The sequence below is a fragment of the Cervus canadensis genome, chromosome 24 (assembly GCF_019320065.1).
Source record: "Cervus canadensis isolate Bull #8, Minnesota chromosome 24, ASM1932006v1, whole genome shotgun sequence".
Taxonomy (NCBI): domain Eukaryota; kingdom Metazoa; phylum Chordata; class Mammalia; order Artiodactyla; family Cervidae; genus Cervus; species Cervus canadensis.
Genome location: NC_057409.1, coordinates 14,523,137 through 14,538,386, shown reverse-complemented (window position 1 = coordinate 14,538,386; position 15,250 = coordinate 14,523,137). Strand labels below are relative to the sequence as shown.

Sequence of the window (15,250 nt, the reverse complement as noted above, 5' to 3'; positions counted from 1 at the left end):
CAGGCCGGCCTGACTCAGGGGAGAGGAATGAAGGGGGAGGGCACAGCTGCCCAGGTGGCCTTGCTCTGGAGCCAGGATCCAGGATCCAGGGTGTTTGGAGGCCCCTGCGTCTCAACCTCTCCGCAGCTGTATTGGTGGGCCACCCAAGGCCCAGAGGGGACCAGGGCCTTCCTTTCCTATAGGAGCAGCATCCAAAGCACGGGTAGATTTTATTCTCTTAGAGGCAAGACAAAGGGAAGTAAATGTAACTCTCAGGTGGAGACGCTTTACAGTTCTCGACACACTTTCCCCTCTACTGTCTCAAAGAACTCGAAGAACAAGAAACCTGAAAGGAAGGCGTGAGCTCCCCTCTTATGAATGAGTGCAAGGAGGCCTGTGGGAAAGTGACTTGTGGGAAAGTGACTTGCTCAAGGTCACCCAACCAGGAAGTGGCTGAGCCCAGAACCCAGGTCTCACTCCAAATGCCTTAGTGACCCTAAGTCTTGGGAAGTTAAGGGGTTGGAGAGGGGGAAGGGGGGAGTAGCCTCAGTCATGGCCCAAAGTGGGGGAACTCTGCACCCCACTTCTGCACAATGGGAATCCCCCTTCCTTTTCTCAGTGCAAAGCTCCGCCCCAGCCTGGGAAGAGCTGACAGGCCGGTTCTAAGGTAAATATTGGGGGCAGGGAGTGCCAGGGACAGGGAGGGAAGGATCCCATCCCACAGGCGCCTGGGGGAACAGACAGTAACACAGGGAGGAATTAGCTACCATAATATTAGTAAATGTCATAATGAGTTTCCGGGTCAGTATCTGTTGCTGACAATGACATAATAATCTCTTTCGGCCAGGGTGCGATTCTGACTTTCCCAAACCCTTTCCTTTGTTCCTTCAAGGCATGATTATCCTCATTTTATAGATGCCAGAGAGGCAGTCACCATGAAGCCAGGAGAGAAAAAGGCTGGGAGTCAGGTCTGGATTCCAGGCCTTGAACAAACGAATCAGCCTCTCAGGGTATCTGCAAGGTGGGACTAATCCCCACTCATAGAGTGCCTGGGAAAGTTAAAGCCATGCAACCAAGTGTAAAGGCAAAGTGTTATCATAGAGGGAGCCTCTGCCTCTCCAGGTGTGGGGCCTTTGTGTGTGTGTGTGTGTGTGTGCACGCGCGTGCATGTATGTGCGCACACAGTCGCTCAGTCATGTCCAACTCTTTGCAACCCCAAAGACTGCAGCCTGTCTGGCTCCTCTGTCCATGGAATTCTCCAAGCAAGAATACTGGAGTGGATAGCCATGCCCTTCTCCAGGGAATCTTCCTGACCCAAGGATCGAACCCATGTCTCCTGTGTCTCCTGCAATGCAGGTGGATTCTTTACCTACTGAGTTTTTACTTACAACAATAAATAAGCTAGCGCTGACTGAGTGCTGACTGAGACACACATGGTCTCACTAAATGCCCCTCGTCATACAAAGGCACTCCCCTAGGGTTAGTGACCTGTCCAAGGTCACACAGCTAATAACGGCAGAGTCAGGATGTGAGGCCAGCTCAGACTGGCCGCTGCTCTTCCCATGCCACCAGAGGCCTCCTCTCCCATCCACTTGCAGAGCGCTCTTCAAATCTCAAGTGGCGCTAAGAACCATTTTTAAGATAAAGTCTGATAAAGGACACTTAACATCAGCTTCCTATCAGCTCCTCAGTGACTTAGCCCCATCTGGTAGCTCTAACCCCCCTGTTTGGAAGGAAAGGGAGTTCAGATCCCACACCAGATATCCCACTGCCCTGGGAGTCAGAGGTCCTAGGTCTAAGCTCTCACTGCCCCTCCACTGCAGTCCGATCCTGAACCAGGCACTGCCTTCTTCGGGCCTCAGTCTCTATGAGGTGGGAGGGCTGGGGAGACAAGTTCTAAAGAGTCTTTGGCATGTATGACTCTGCCCCTAGAAAGAGGGGAGTGGTCCCTCACTTTGGGTCAAGGCCTGGGGCAGCGAGGGGGTTCAGCTTATCTCAGATCCCTCAGACCAGAGAGGGCTGGCCCAGCCCTTTATCTGGAAGCCCAGGGCTCCAACAAGCAAGTCTAGACTTACAGTTGATCACAAGTCGTCCCACCCTAGTCAAATGAAAGAGATGTAGAAGGAAGGGGACAGGGGAGGTAACAGGAGCACTCCTCCCAGTTGTGGCCCTGGGGCTCCAGGTCCAGAGGCAGGGGGAGTCTGACTCCACCAATGACTTGGTCCTGTCCCCCAGTTTCTTCACCTGCAAAGTGGGAAAAATAAACCCTACCAGGAAGAGGGCCGTGTGTGTAAACCTGACAGCATAATGCATGTGGGGACAGGAGGTGGGCAGGGTGCTGGGGGTACTCCTTGAGCTCCCAGTTCACATCCTCCACCAGTCCCCCAAACTTCCCAGGACTAACTGCCCAGCTGGCCTGCGGCTGGGAGAATTGAGTTGGATTCCTAAGAACCAAGGTCAAACAATCCTAGCGGGTTCCAATTTCTTTCCAGTACTGAAGAGGCCTCTCCCCATCCATCCTCACCCTTCTCTATGGTTCAAGGACATTTGCAACACAGGGCCAACCCTTCCTTAAAACTCAGTTTCCCATCTCACTGCCCACCAGCTCCCTTGCTGAGCCCTTGGAGGGTTCAATGCTTAGTCCTCAACCCCTGCCCTTCCTCCACAGTGTTTCCTCCACCTTTGCTCCCCACAGGGTCCCAGTCTCCCAGGGCCTCAGGCTTTCTTCATCAGAGGACCTGCAGGCCCCTCCATCAAAGGAGCAAATCCATCTATACCTAAAATAATTAAGAGCGCAATCTTTGGAATCTGACAGGCTTGGGTATGAATCCCCATTCAGCAACCTCCTTGCTGAGTAGCCTTGGACAAGTGACTTAACTTCTCTGAGCTCCAGCTTTCTCATCTGTAAAATGGGGAGAACAATAGCTTCTGGCTTGTAAAACAGCTAGAGGACATGTGAATTAATTGATGTAAAGGGTTGAGCATAAGGTTTATCTCTGCATAGGGCTTCCCTGGTGGCTCAGATGGTAGAGCGTCTGCCTACAATGCGGGAGGCCCGGGTTTGATCCCTCGGTCAGGAAGATCTCCTGGAGAAGGAAGTGGCAACCCACTCCAGTACTCTTACCTGGAAAATCCCATGGATGGAAGAACCTGGTAGGCTACAGTCCATGGGGTCCAAAGAGCTGGACATGACTAAGCGCCTTCACTTTCTTTTCTATCTCTGCATTATCTCTGCTACCATCCCCCAGTCAAGCAGCCTCAGGCACAGAGCCTTCACAGCCCTCTCTGGCCCATAGAGCTCAACATCTGATTAATCCCGGGTCCGATCACTTCTGCCATCTCCTCCCAGTGTCTCTGCAGCTGCCACTCCTCTTCCACTCCCACAGCCCTCACCCTGGCCCCAGCCTTCACTTCACCACCTCTCCCCTGGATTACTGCAACAGCCTCCAGACTGTTCTATGAGCCTCTAGTCTCACCACCCCACGCCCCCAACCTGTCCTGCCTGCACCTGCCATCCTCCTAACACACCGCTTTCATAGGCTCCTCCCTTGCTCAAACACCTTCACTGGCTCCCTGTGGTCTATAGACTGCAGCCCTCTCTGTTTGCCTTGCATTCTTTCCCCCATCCCTTCACAGACCAATCCAATGAGTAAGTACTCAAGCCTCAGTCCCATACCTAGGCCTGTGTCAGCAGAGGCCGAGGCCAGGGAAGCCTCAGAATCCTCAGCAGAAGTAAAAATAAAAGACTGAAGTTTACATTCACATTTTCTCCTCCCAGGCACAAGGAAGAAGCCTCAACTACGTTTCTTTCCAACCTCCATACTCAATATCAAAGCCTTTGTTCGTGACCATACCCACAGCTGAAGTGCATCCTTGACCAGGTTCTCTCATCTAATCAAAGTTCAGTTAACGATACAGTTAACTTTTTTCTTTTTCCCTTTTTTGCCATTCCACATGGGCATGTGGGATCTTAGTTCCCTGACCAGGAGTTGAACCTAGGCCCCTACAGTGGAATCGCACAGTCTTAACCACTGGGCTGCCAGAGAAGTCCCAACAGTTAACTTCTTTAATACCAGCTCCCCACAACCCAAAAGCCTTTTAATATATAGCCTAGAATATTCCCTAGCCCCCACACTTATTTCTGTGTTGCCCTGACATTGCTTTCTGGGTTTTTAGGAACACCTTCAAAGCCTGGTTGACCCTTGAGTTGTAGCAGGAACTGGAAGAACCCAAGGGCTGCTAGAAGCCCCAGGCCTCTTCCTTAAGGGGTGGAGGGCAGACGACTGTAAACACAGCCCTCCTACTCTCTCTGTCCCCTACCACAAATGGTCACAAGTCTGGACCCACAGCTGGTTCTCAGGAAACCATCAGATTAGAGTGGCCATCTGAGGGCAGATGGAGATCCCCAGCCCCAGCCCCACCCACTCACTGCAGATTCCGAGAGGAGAGACAGGTGGGCACAAGCCAGATTTCAGGATTACTGGGACAGGGAGACTGGAAGGTTCAGGAGTCTCTCATCAACCCAGCTTCTGAGGAGCCTCAGAGAGCCTACCAGAATTTAACTAACCTTCTTCCTAATAACCATGATTATTCTTCAGACTGCTGCAGGCAGTGACCTTGGATAAGCCCACCTTCTCTAGACTTCAGTATCTTTCACCACGAAATAACCAGCCAGAAACTGCAAGGATCCCAAGAAGTCACCTAAGCTACGCCGCCCTAATTTGACAGACAGGCCTCCTCTAGGAGCCAGGGAGGTCCAGAAAAGTGAAAGCAATTTGCTCAAGGTCATTGAGCCCATACCAGAGACACTTGGAAAACACAGACCCCCGAATTCCCAGGCGTGGTCCTTTCTGTCACCCCCTGCCTGGAGGGATGAGATCATCAGGCTCAATTCAGAACCTCTAGGAATGTGGAACCTGGGAATACAAGAGTGTATTCCCCACCACAACAGGGAGGCCCTCCTAAGCCATCTTCTCTGGGAGTCTCTCATTCCCAAAGACCAGCAGACACCAGACTCTGTTGGAGACCCCTTACCTTGTGGGGTAGTGGGTGGCTCACTGTCCTGCCCCTATCCCATGTCTGGATTCACCAGGTGAGGGAACTAGGCACTCTCGACAGCCCCTCCTCCATAACACCCCTTGGGACGCGGGGATACCCTGAACCGCCACACCCGCTAGAGGAAACCAGGAATTCCGGCTCCCAGCCCTGGAGCTGGAGGCCTTCCCAATTCTGCCCCCTCCCCCCGACTTGGAGGATGGAATGTGACACGCGGAGGGATCCCGCAGCACGCCGGGAAGGACTGCGTTCCAGCTCAGTGGCTGCACTGAAAGGGGGAGATGCGGCAGCGACCACGGGGACCGCGGGTGGGGGGGAAGGGGGACAGATAGAGGCAGCGGCGGTGCGGATGGGGGTGGGGAGGGAACCCAGAGAACCAGTCCGACTCCCGATCACGCCAGATGGAGGCGGCCCGAGTCTCCAGCCCCTGGGCTCCTGCTTCTCCCCTTCACCTTTGTCTCCCCTCCCTCCTGCAAACTTTCAGCCTGTGGGGGCTAAAGCCTGGGGACCAAATGTGCGTGCGTGAGTGTGTCTGTGTGTGTATAAGTGCTTTAGGGTCTGGATGGTTGTGCAATTTTGAACCTGTGTATACATGTGTGCCTAAGACGTTGGGCAACTCTACCTACATGAATGATTGTGCCTGAATCTGTGCGTGTGGTGGTGTTTGTGTGGCTGTATAAGCTGTATACATAGGTAAGTGTACCTGAGTCTCAGGATCCGTGGGTCCCACGATGGTGTGGGTGTGAACGTGTATGTGATTTTGTGTCTGCATGTCCATACGTCTCAGTGGGTGTTGTGTATGTGACCGTGTAGATTGTGAACATGTACGTGCGCCCGCCCGCGGGTATTCGTGCGTACATGTGTCTGTCTGCATGTGAGGGGTGGGGTCTGTGCGGGGGATTCCCGGCCCCCCCAAACTCACACCCGACAAGCCCCGGGAGGGGGCAGCAGCGGCGGCGGCGGCTGCGGCAGGCAGACCCTCCTCCCCGCCTGCCCCGCCCCCACCCCCAGCCCCTACCTGCCGGCCGCTTCGCCGACCGCCCGAACCGCCAGAAGCTGCGGGCCCGGGGGCCGCTGGGGGCCTTCCTCTTGTGGTGTGAGTTGCCCATGGTGGGCGCGGGAGCCGGCGCGGGAACCCTAGCGCAGCCCTACCAGCCCGGCCGCCGGGCCCGCAGCCACAGGAGGGAGGCAGAGAGAAGCGCGGGCGGCCACCGCAGGCGCCCCCAGCCCCGGCTCGGCCACGCCCCCGGGCTCTGCGGCCAATGGCCGGGGAGGGGAGTGGCCGGTTAAGGGGCGGGGCCTGGCGCAGCTCCGTCAGGCCCCACCTCTCCAAGGACCTGGGAGACCTGCTGAGCCGCCCCGCCCAGTTGCTCTGGGAACGGCCGGGCCTGTCCAGGTGGGGCCCTCGAGTCGCTCGCCCTCCCAAGCCAGGGACTGCCTGCCTCTGAGGATTGCAGTGGAACCAAGAGAACTAGGGGCCCGGGCTCCAGAGAGGCGGGGTCCGAAACCTTGCTGCTGCTAGGGACAACCAACCACTACCCCGTGAGTGTCACGTGTCTGCGTATCTCGTCTCTGCTTGTTTGTACAAATGTATCTATCTGACTATATTTCTGTAGTAACCGTGTTCAAAATAATAACAGAACACTTTTATATAGCACATAGTATGTGCCAGGCACTGTGATAACTGCTTTCATGCATTACTTCATTTCATCCACAAAACAACTCTATTAAGGTAGGTATACTTTTTGTCATCTCCATTTTACAGACGGGAAAACTGAGGTTCCATGAAGTTAACTGATGAGCCCAGAGTCAAACAGCATTAAGCTACAGAGCCAGTACTCAAACCCAGACTGAGACCAATACCCACTGGTTCAAGCTACCTACCCCTCCACTTTATCTGTGCCTCTCCATGACCTTGAAGGACATATACTTGGACATTTGTATTTGTGTGCTTGAATGTGGCTGTGTAGTTGTGTTATCTGTAACCCTGAACATGTAGGTTCCTCTCTGTGTAGTCATCTGAGTGTGACCGCATGCCTGTATACATATAATTGAGTCTGTTTACATTGGTTTCAATTTGTGTTTTTGCATATTTGCCTGTGTAATTTTGACTCTCAAGCTGGTGGAATATCACTGATTTTTGTGTATTTGAGTGTGTAACAGTCTGCTTCTGTGCATGTAAGTGAAAAGGTTTGTCTCTAAGACTGTGTAACTTCATGTGCTTTTGTGGATCAGTATGACTGTGCAACTGTCTATTTGATACACCCATATCTGGGCTTCCCAGATGGTGCTAGTGGTAAAGAACCCTCTTGCCAATTCAAGAGACGTAAGAGATGCAGGTTTGACCCCTGGCTGAGGAAGATCCCCTGGAGAAGGGCATGGCAATCCACTGCAGTATTCTTGCCTGGAGAATCCCATGGACAGAGGAGCCTGGTGTACAGTCCATAGGGTTACAAAGAGGTGGACACGACTGAGGCGACTTAGCATGCACACACATACCCATATCTACATTGGGAGGGGGGGTGTATGTGTAAGTAATGGAGCACATGGGTAAACATACATGAAACAATACATGTCTATGCATGTGTCCCCCTCTCTCATCTCCCCTTATACAAGTCTTTGTTTCTCAAAGCCCAGGCCAAGCTTTACCTCTTCTGAAAGCCTTCCAGGTTGCCTAAGGCATCCACTTCTCATGTTCTCACAAGTCCCCTGTGTCCAGGGACCTGCCCAGGGCCCTGCATACTGAGCAGTGACTCTCCTTTATGATCACTCTACAATCTCTCCAACAAGGGGCAGCGTGGTACAGAGAGAGCTCCACTGGGCTGGGAGTCCACAGTCCTCAGTTCTAATCCCCTTATGGTTCATCTTTCTGCCACCTGGGCAAGCCCCTCCACCACACCACACTGCCTCTTATGCCCAGTGGCTCTAAGACACCCTGTTCCTGCCCTGCAAGATGGGAGAATTAAAGCTGATCCACACCCTCCCTGAGGCCCCTCTCTTGCTGAAAGACTGAGGTTGACAACAGTGCAGTCCCTGGGGGCTGGTATTTTATTCATCCACCCAGAAGATACTTACTGAGCACACACTGTATACCACGCCATGTGCACCAGACTCCCTGCTTTGCACAGAGAAGAGGGTCCCAGTGTCAGAGCTAGATGAGACCTCAGAGATCTGTTGGTCCATTTCCCTTAATTTACAGGTGGGGAACCTGAAGCCCATGAAGGGGAAGGTTGGTATGGGAGAGCAGACAGAAAACACAAGAGTAAAATACAAACCCCTTGGCATGAATGGAGTGAGGACAGGCATGCAGAGAGCTTAGAAGGTGCCATAGCCTTCACAGGAGACCCTGCAGGAGCTAGTCCTGCCCACCAGTTCAGCCTCATCTCTGACCACACCCCTCTCATTCTCAGGGCCCCAGGACACAGAACTGCTTGTGGCTTCCCAGTGCACATCTCCAGGCCTCACACATGCTCCTTCCTCTTCCACCTCTGCCTGTCCCCAGGGCCCTGCTAGCCAATGTCCTTCTCCATGTCTTCCTTGCCCCCCTCCTTCTGCAGCCCAGTTCTCAGGGCTCCCCTCTGCTGATACAGTACTGATCACACCCATACCATCACTTGTTTCAAGGCAACAGTTAGTTTCCTTGGCATCTCCCTGTCCAACCAGAAAACAAGTTTCTCAAGGACAGTGATCCTGTCACTCCTCTTAGTAGCCCCAGGCTCAGATCGCGTCTGGCACACAGTAGGTGTGTCCCACGTGTTTTACAGAAACTGGTGGAGGTGGTGGTGATGGCACCTTAAGTGCTGGTGGAGGTGAAGAGGCACAGTTGGAAAAGGCTAAGGCACTCCCCCAGTCTTACAGCCTTCCACTGCAAAGGCTGTGCTTTGCTCCTGGGCCTGGGGGGGACGAGTACTACCAATGAGCCAAGTGCCCAGGAGATCCTGGGGTATGACTGGTGGGAAGAAGTAGGTGATATGGAAGACGAATGAACCAGAACTCCTGGAACCACAAGACAGGGCTTGAGTGTCTCTTGACCCTCACCCGGCTAGGGACTTGGAGGAGAGGGTGTCTGTAAGCAGGCAGGAGACCCGACTTAGAAGAGGCCCCACCAGCAGCCTCCTGGGAAGCATGCATTTTGACAGAAGATTCAGGGTTTGAGCCCTTGGCAGGCTGAGCTGTCTCTGTCTGACCCCTCCATGCCAACACAGAGCACCCTGCTGAGTGGCCCTGCTTGATTGATGAAGGCCCCCAGGACAGTGGATGGAGCCCAGAGTCCTAGGGAGTGTAGTAATGGGGGGAGGTGGACAAGGAAGCTGGTTCCACCAACCTCCTTCCCCATGTCAGCCACAGGACTGGAGGTGGGGTCTTCAGATGGGGGCAGAGGGGTGTACCTGCTCTCCCCACCCCAGCACATTCACTGCAGCCTCAACAATATACAATGCCTCCTCTTATTAGTTTTCTTCAGCATGTGACAGGCCAGGAGCAGCTGAGACAGCTTTGAGAGTTTGAGGAGAGGGGAATTTCCAAGGGGCAGGTGGGTGGAGGGAGGCTCCCCCTCTGCCCTCTGCAGACAACAGATTAAGAGATTTTTCTGGCCACAGGGTGTAGCCGCCCCAGAGCAGCAGATCTCGCTGGCAGCCCTGCTTCAGGAGCAGAAAGTGGGGGGGGGGGAGGGCCGCCCCCCCCCCCAGCCTGAGGGGGATTTCCAGGAGAACCTGGGCCCTGTGCCACGGGGGTGGGCAGGGGAGGGGGGGTACAGATTTGGGGCCTCCATGAGGAGGGAGGAGAGGCAGTTGAAACGGCCCCTGAAGGTGTCAGAGCTAAGGGAGGGGATGAATGAGGCCTTCTTGGCCTCGCTTCCTGCTCCTCTCATCCCACCCCCATAGAGGCCCCTCTCTGCAACGGGATTTTCCATCTGAAGTCAAGACAAAGGAGTGGGGAAGCTGAGGTCAGCCTGGCAGGTGTGGGCTCCTGTTCTGCCTCCAACACTGACTGGTGGTATGACCTTCAGCAAGCCACTTCCTCCTCTGGGCCTCAGATGCCCATCTGTATGTGCCATAAGGGCTCCCCATGACATCTCAGGCCATCAGCTCTGAGCACCTAGGATCTGGAGATGCCCATGCTCTGGGGACCCATATCATACCACCCACCTATCACCCGAAGCCACTTTTTAGGGCCAGGCCCTGTGCTGGGCAGGGCAGAGGGAAAATACAAGTCAGCCCAGATCCTGCCCTCAGGGTGTTCAGAATAGTGATGTCTGCTGATGCCTGTGCTCGTGGAACCGGACAGCCAGCTGATCCCAACCCCTTGCAGGAGCCTTGCCTGATTCCAGCTCTGCAAATGCCTCAACCCCAGCTTCCCCTCATCCTTCTGTTATAGCTCATGTCACCTGGGGAAGCTGTCTTTGATTCCCCCCTGGGATCTCTCTGTTCCCTCCTTGGTTACACTTCTTGACCCTTAATTACTTGCTCAGTGTCTACCAACCCCCTCAAATCAAGAAGTTCATGAGGACTGGGATCTTGTCTTTCTTTCATCCCCAGGACAGAGTCCGGCCCATAGTAGGTACTTAGTACCTAGTATTAAAAACTTAAGAAGTATTTGTGAAATAAATTAGTGAGACACCGTCTCCCATCTGAACCCAGGGCAGATAATGCTCATTCCTTCAGAGGGGCCTGGAGGAGGCAGACCCAGACTCCTCTGGGGAAGCCACTCCCCCACGGACGCATCCCAGCCCATATGACATTAGTCCAGGCCCCAGGCTAAGGACGCTGAGATGCCCCTCCCCATGAAGAAGGTGCCAGAAAAGCACATCCTGTCCAACTCCAAATCGCTTGAGCACCCTGCTGTAGAGTCCAGGGCAGTGATTTCCCCGGGAGTATCACAGAGAAGATGACACTGGACCAAGTCTTGAGGATGAATAGGAGTTCTGGATGGAAAAGGAGAGAGAACACATCCTCGGTGAGGATCAGTGCATGCAATGGCACCGAATGTGGAACTGCATGAAATGTGTTTATCGACAGGCAAAGAGATATCACGCAGAACTCAGAGAGGCAAAGTGACCACTAACCAAAGTGCCTGTGAGTCCTCAGTTTGCTTTAGAGCTACACAGGCCCCTTCCTCAGCAGGAAGACTTGGCACCATTCACCTCGTTCTCCTGCATTTCCTCACCCACCCTCCTATGACATCCAGGCCACTGGGTCCTGATGTCATGTCCACCCTACTGACCAGAGGCAGGCTCTCCTTCCCTTAACACAGCTCCCACCCCCAGCCTCCCTTCCGGCTTGCTCCTCCAGCCCATTTTCAAACCCACAGAATTCTAGAATGAGAAAGGGCCACTAACAGTGGAGGCCATTAAACCCCATCTTTATTAAGAGAGTGTCTTTGCCAAAAGTGGGGCAGGACTTGGCAAAGCAGAACTCACACTCAGGAGTCTCTCTGTAACCCCATGCCAAGGACGGTTTGCCATGAATGAGGGCCAAAGTTCATGGGGTCAAATCGGCTGAACCTGGCAGGGTACCTCCTAAATTCTCACTATCAGTACCCCCGCCCCTAGCCACTGCCCCCTGCCTGAGAGAAACCTTCAGGAGGGCTGGCATACGTCTTTCCCCAAAGGTGGTCCCAAGCTCTACAGTTACTCCCCACCAGAGTCAGAAACACTTCCAACCTCATATTATCTCGTGTGGGGAGTGAGGCCTCGGGAGGCCAACTGAGTGGCTCTGTCACTACCACGCTGTCTTCATCACTTCCATGCAAGTGACAACCATGCCTGTCTCGTCCCAAGTATTTGCCTTACCCTGACCAGTGCCTGACACTAAATGGTAAGGAATATGTCTTTTTCACCCTGGAGGAGGAAATGGTAACCCACTCCAGTATTCTTGCCTGGAGAATCCCATAGACAGAAAGGCAAGCAGGCTACAGTCCATAGGGTTGTGCAAAGAGCTGGACATGACTGAGCGACTGAGCACATACATGTCTTTTTCAAATGAATGAAGCTGAATGACCTTGACCAACTTACTTTTACCCTCTGAGCCTATTTTCTCACCTATAAACTTCTTCCCAGGTTGTTGAGGACAACAAGGGAAAACATTCATGAAAATGCTTGGCCAGGGTCTGGCATGTAGCAGCCTTCATGTTCCCCTTCAAATTAGCCAACACCCTGCCTTCCTTCCACACCCTGCTTACCTCCTCCAGGAAGCCTCCCCCGATTATCTCCCGGGCTCCAGTCCTGGCCTCTGTCCCAGAAACACTTCCTCCCCACATACTTGTCTAGAGTCCAGGTGATATTTCTGAAAAATATGGATTCCTGCTTGTTTTGGGGGGTGTTTTGTTTTGTTTTTTTATGTTTTCGGTGCCTGTGTCCTCCATTGAACAAAGGTAAGACTCCACCTTCTGTGTAAGCAATGAATTGTTTTCCAAACACAAATAAGAATAAACTCAGCTAATACTCAAGTCCTCAGCATCACAACAGCAACAACTTCCTGCCTTCCGCACCACGCTCCACAGTTCACAAGGCACTTGCATGTCTGTTATCTGATTTGATCTTTGAAACACCCCTGTAAAGCCAAGATTTATCATCTCTACCTTACAGATGAGGAAACTGAGGCTTGGAGGGGTTACTAACCTGCTGGAAAGCAGCAGGCCACGGCCCAGGCCAGAGTTGTCCTATCAACCTCAGAGCCCATTCCTTCCAGACTGGGTCCTTACAACTCAGGTGAATAAACTCACAAACAAAAAAATAAAATAAAATAAACTCACAAACACAATAACAGCAACCCCTTACATTTCTATGGTGACTTCACTTTCATGTAATTTTCACATCCTCTTTTGTGAGAATCTTGGAGAGAAAGCTCACAGACCCATCAAGGATATGGGTCTACCTGGACGGATACCCCAGTGAAAAGGTCCCCTCTATTCCAAAGAGAGTAATGGAAACGATGAGACCACAGAGAAGTTGCCTGCCTGGTGTCACCAAGCTTGCTAACCGCTGGGCCAGGAATGTGAACTCTCATCAATTTGCCTGCCTCTGATACTCTTCCTACTCTACCAAGTTCCCTCACTTTTCTCTGGGCCTCTTCCTATCTGTAGAATGGGTTGGACAAGGAGATCTTTAAGCCTTACCCCCTGGTCTGTGTCTTTGGGTAAATTAAGAAAGTAGGACCAGTTCTGGAGTCAGATGAGTTGAGTTAAAATCCCAGGTGGGTAAATCAATCACTCACTGTTCCTGAGACTCAGTTTTTTTCATCTGCAAATGGGTATAAATGAGATCATGGATACGGGGCTTCTGGCACATTCAGAACAATAAATGTCAGACTTCCTCCTTTCCCTTTTTAAGTATGTGGCAGGGCAGTGAAGGGAGCAGGAAAGATACAGGCTCAGAATCTATACCAAGCTCAGTTTTCCCATTTATAGTAGGGGACTGAGATTAGGGAAGCCAAGACCTGCATCTATGGGTCTTTGGTTCAGCACCTGGGAGGGGGGAAATAATGACGTCCGTAGCAAAGGCCCCTGACCTCCGAGGAACTTTGTGTGTGTGCCTCCTCCCTCTCTCCCCAAATCTTCATTCTAAACATTTTCCCCAGAAAGAGTTAAGCCTTCTCTGGGCTTCCCCTTCCTGACCAGCGGTGCCAGTGGAGATTAGAGAGATCAGATTTATTTCTCTTAATAAACAGAAAAGAAGTTTGGCCGGGCAGGTGACAAAGAAACAACTGGAATAATAGGAGGTTGGAGCAAAAGGGAACAGGACTCCCTCCAGACATACCTGGGGCCACCCCCAGACCTGGGGAAACAACAGCCAGGGGCAGGGAGGTTTGGCCCACGCACGTGGGCCCAAATCAGGCCGACCTGCTGCCCAGAGAGCCCAGTGCTACCCAACACCAAACACAAGGCCGGGGGAGGTCTACCACTGACCCAGTGACCTCTAACCAGGCTGTCAGAGCAGGGACCTACAGAGTCAGTTTTCCTGTCTCCCCCTTCACCACCACCACCCCACCCCACCCCAGGCTGGTCTCCCAGGAGAGAATGGTCCACTGGCCTGGGCTACACCATTAGCCTTCATTCTCTAACCCTGACAGTGGGACCACAACCCATCTTGTCCAGTTCTGCCCCAGGACTCTGTGAATGAGATGACTTCAGGCTGAATCCTGGTGGAACAGCCCTGGAACAGGTTTCATGTATCATGGGAGCTGCCCTTGGAAACATCCCCCTTGCAAACCTTCCCTCAGGGCTTGGCCCAGTGACCTCAGCCCCAACACCCAACCTCCATTTGTGGCTGGGTTGCAGGGATGCAGGGCCCATTTCCAAAAGGAAGATCAGGCCGGATGCAATCACACAAGAGGCTTTTCACCCTCTTCCTGACCCCAGGAAGTGTTCCTTCTCATTCTCCTCCAGAGGAGGTGGTTAAAGGACACTGGGAGGGTAAACACGGTGGAATGGGATGGGCCTGCACACACCACCCTTTCCTCACCTCTGGCACTAGCACTGCCAGCAGGAAAGGTAGACTTCCTAGGACTGCAGCCCCAAGGGAGCCCCATCTCCTGGCAGAGACTCATGCCCTCCCCCTCAATCAGGAGACACAGAGTGGAAGATGAGGGGAGAACCAAGCAAGTGGCCAAAAGAAAAGTGACCCAGTAGGCATGGGCTGGGTCAGCCACTCCTACCCTCAGGCTGCCCAACCACCAGGCCAGAGGGAGCCTACAGGAAGAGAATTAGCTGTAGTATTTCAGGTACCCACCGTTGTCCCGGGTACAGCCTCTCCATTAACTTGGGCCTCAGTTTCCCCCCTCTGCAAGCACACTTCCAACACAGGAACAACGCCGGGCTGGGGGAAGGAGTGGTGGGAGGGGCTGTTGGCACAAATCCTGAGCTTACCACCCCAGGAGGTGGATGTTTGCGGTTTGGCCCAGGTGAGTGGTAAGGGGGGGCCAGGTAGGAAAAGCTAACACTGCTAATAACATAAAGCATGTCACTGTTCCGGGCTGGGTCCTGTGTGGGGCTGGCAACCCAGATCCACCTCCACAGCTAACACACCTTTTGAGTGCAGTTGACTTTTCAGACCCAGAGGAACCCCCACCAGACATGCAAGGCCACTTGCCTCTCCCATTGGCTCCAGGCCAGAGTCAAGTCTCTGACCCCCTGACTCAGCAGCAGAGGGCAGAACCTGGGTGAGCCTGGGGGAGGGGGGGACTGCCTCACCGTCCCAAGAGCCGGGCGGCCAGCACTT

General features: G+C 53.3%; 1 protein-coding gene across 3 annotated transcripts in view; it reads right to left on the bottom strand.

Moving 5' to 3' along the window:
* The window catches only part of KIAA1522 (KIAA1522 ortholog), a 28,085-nt gene that overhangs the window by 12,196 nt on the left and 639 nt on the right, over positions 1–15,250 (bottom strand). Inside the window, exon 1 of one of the 3 annotated variants that reach the window (XM_043446151.1) lies at positions 6,053–6,218. The exons of the other annotated variants lie outside the window; for them this stretch is intronic. Coding sequence (XP_043302086.1) covers positions 6,053–6,143 — 91 coding nt within the window. The 5' untranslated portion in view covers positions 6,144–6,218. Of the gene's footprint in view, positions 1–6,052; positions 6,219–15,250 lie in introns of those variants that run through there. 3 annotated transcript variants of the gene reach the window in all.